Source organism: Elephantulus edwardii, unplaced genomic scaffold (assembly GCF_000299155.1).
Source record: "Elephantulus edwardii isolate Elephantulus edwardi_28Jun2011 unplaced genomic scaffold, EleEdw1.0 scaffold00225, whole genome shotgun sequence".
In the NCBI taxonomy this organism is placed as follows: Eukaryota; Metazoa; Chordata; class Mammalia; order Macroscelidea; family Macroscelididae; genus Elephantulus; species Elephantulus edwardii.
In genome coordinates, this window is record NW_006399975.1 from 3,832,488 (window position 1) to 3,834,363 (window position 1,876).

Here is a 1,876-nt window from a genome sequence, read left to right on the forward strand (position 1 = left end):
AGGATTCTAAGGCTCCATCTGGCATACTTTGTATGTTGCAAGGAGGGACAGGTCCTTGGAGAGGGACATCATGCTTGGTAGGGTGGAGGGACAGCGTAGAAGGGCAAGGCCCCTTATGAGGTGGATTGATTCAGTGGTTGGGGTAATCGGGACAGGTGTGTCAGAGACGGTGCAATGGACACAGGACAGAGCAGATTTTAGGGCTGTTGTACATAGGGTTGCTATGAGTCGCAAGTGACTCAATGGCACATAACAACAACAACAATATAGAGACTTTTTCATGCTCTACAAATAACCACGTTGACAAATGTTATGTAAACGTGTCATCCTGTAAAAATTCTGATCACTGTGTCTTTCACTGAACGAAAGTTTGAATGAGAAGAAAAGGCTAGCTTAAGCTTTCAAGGCTGTAGAATGTGTAATATAGAGCATCACTTCAATATGTATGGAACCTGAATTAGGTGGCTTTGCATTTGGTACATGCTGGCTATATTTGTTAGAACCTCCTTACACAGATAGTATTTTATTGTTCTGATATAGGCTTAACAATATGATTAATAAGGTGTCTACCCAGTAATTTCTATGTGAATATCTCTGCTCATATACCTGGTTTTGTTTTCCCTCTTTAGCAATACTTTCATGCAGGAGGAAATGGCCTGAAAAAGAATTTCTTGGAGAAAAGTCCAGATCTTCAGTCTTTGAAGTATGCTCTCAGTCTTTATACTCAGACTACTGATGCCTTGATAAAGAAATTCATAGACACTCAGACATCACAGAGTAAGTAGTACATTAAATCCTAAAATTCAAGGTAATAGTTATTATAAATAGTATTACTACTTTTAACATAGCAAATTAAAGCTCTTTTTAAAATGGAGGGTTGTGGTTAATAACTGCTAGAAATGTTTTGCCACTTGTGAATTAGAATTTTAAAAATAACTTGCAATAATAAATATTTTTAATATTAAAAATATGGGACCGTTGATCCTTGATAACTCTAATTTTCATTAAGCTACTTTATATAGAAGCTAGCTTGGTATATTCACATTATTTTGTTATATAACGTATTATGTTACTTTCTTCATTTTGGAATTAAAAAAATAAAGTACTTCTCTTCGTAACTTTATAAAACTACTATTATTAATAATTCTGCAAATCCTGACTTAATACATAAATATTACTGTTCTGGAAAAATCTCATTTATCTAGGTTTGATTTCTGAATTTTATCTTTTGTTCTGATAAGGGCCATGAGGCAGGCTAGGCATTGTATTTGAAATGCTTCTCTGTTTTATGTGGCAGCATTCCTATCTCATAAGTTTCTGTAATATTACTGTTCAGTAGTCTTTCTTTCAAGCTTCTTTGTGATTTGTGATATTTTGGTAAATACATGTGTTTAAGATCTGACATTTCTAAAAGATAATTGAAAATGTCAGTATAAGTGAGAAAGAGCCCAATGAGTGCTCAAACTCCAGCACAGAATAGATGACATCACAGAAATAAAGTTAATAGGAAAATATCTCTTCAGTTATGGATGATCTTCAGGAAAAAGAACATATAGGTAAGTTATTTCTTTTCCTTATAGAGAAAATACTACAGATTCTTCAGTTTATTCACTGATGCTTTAATTTTCTAAGTACGTCAAGGATGGTTCTATGGCATATGGTACATAGTTGCTGGCTTGTCTTTAAAACTTTGTGCATTCTGATTGTATCTTATGAAATCGTGCAAATACTCAGTTTTAATGTGGTATGCTTACTTGATTCCGTCTTAGGGTAGTTCCAGAAAAGACAAACTTGAGCATGACTGTGGTTGTCAGTAGAAGTATTTTATTTTTATTTTTTTATTAAATTTTACTAATTTTAATGAACATTTACAGAG

The 1,876-nt window shown here is 33.6% G+C and overlaps 1 protein-coding gene across 1 annotated transcript in view; it reads left to right on the forward strand.

Annotated features, from left to right (window-relative positions):
• UNC13C (unc-13 homolog C (C. elegans)) overlaps positions 1–1,876 on the forward strand; it is a 912,374-nt gene that overhangs the window by 812,138 nt on the left and 98,360 nt on the right. Inside the window, exon 29 of the mRNA XM_006898243.1 lies at positions 630–777. Coding sequence (XP_006898305.1) covers positions 630–777 — 148 coding nt within the window. The remainder of the gene's footprint in view (positions 1–629; positions 778–1,876) is intronic.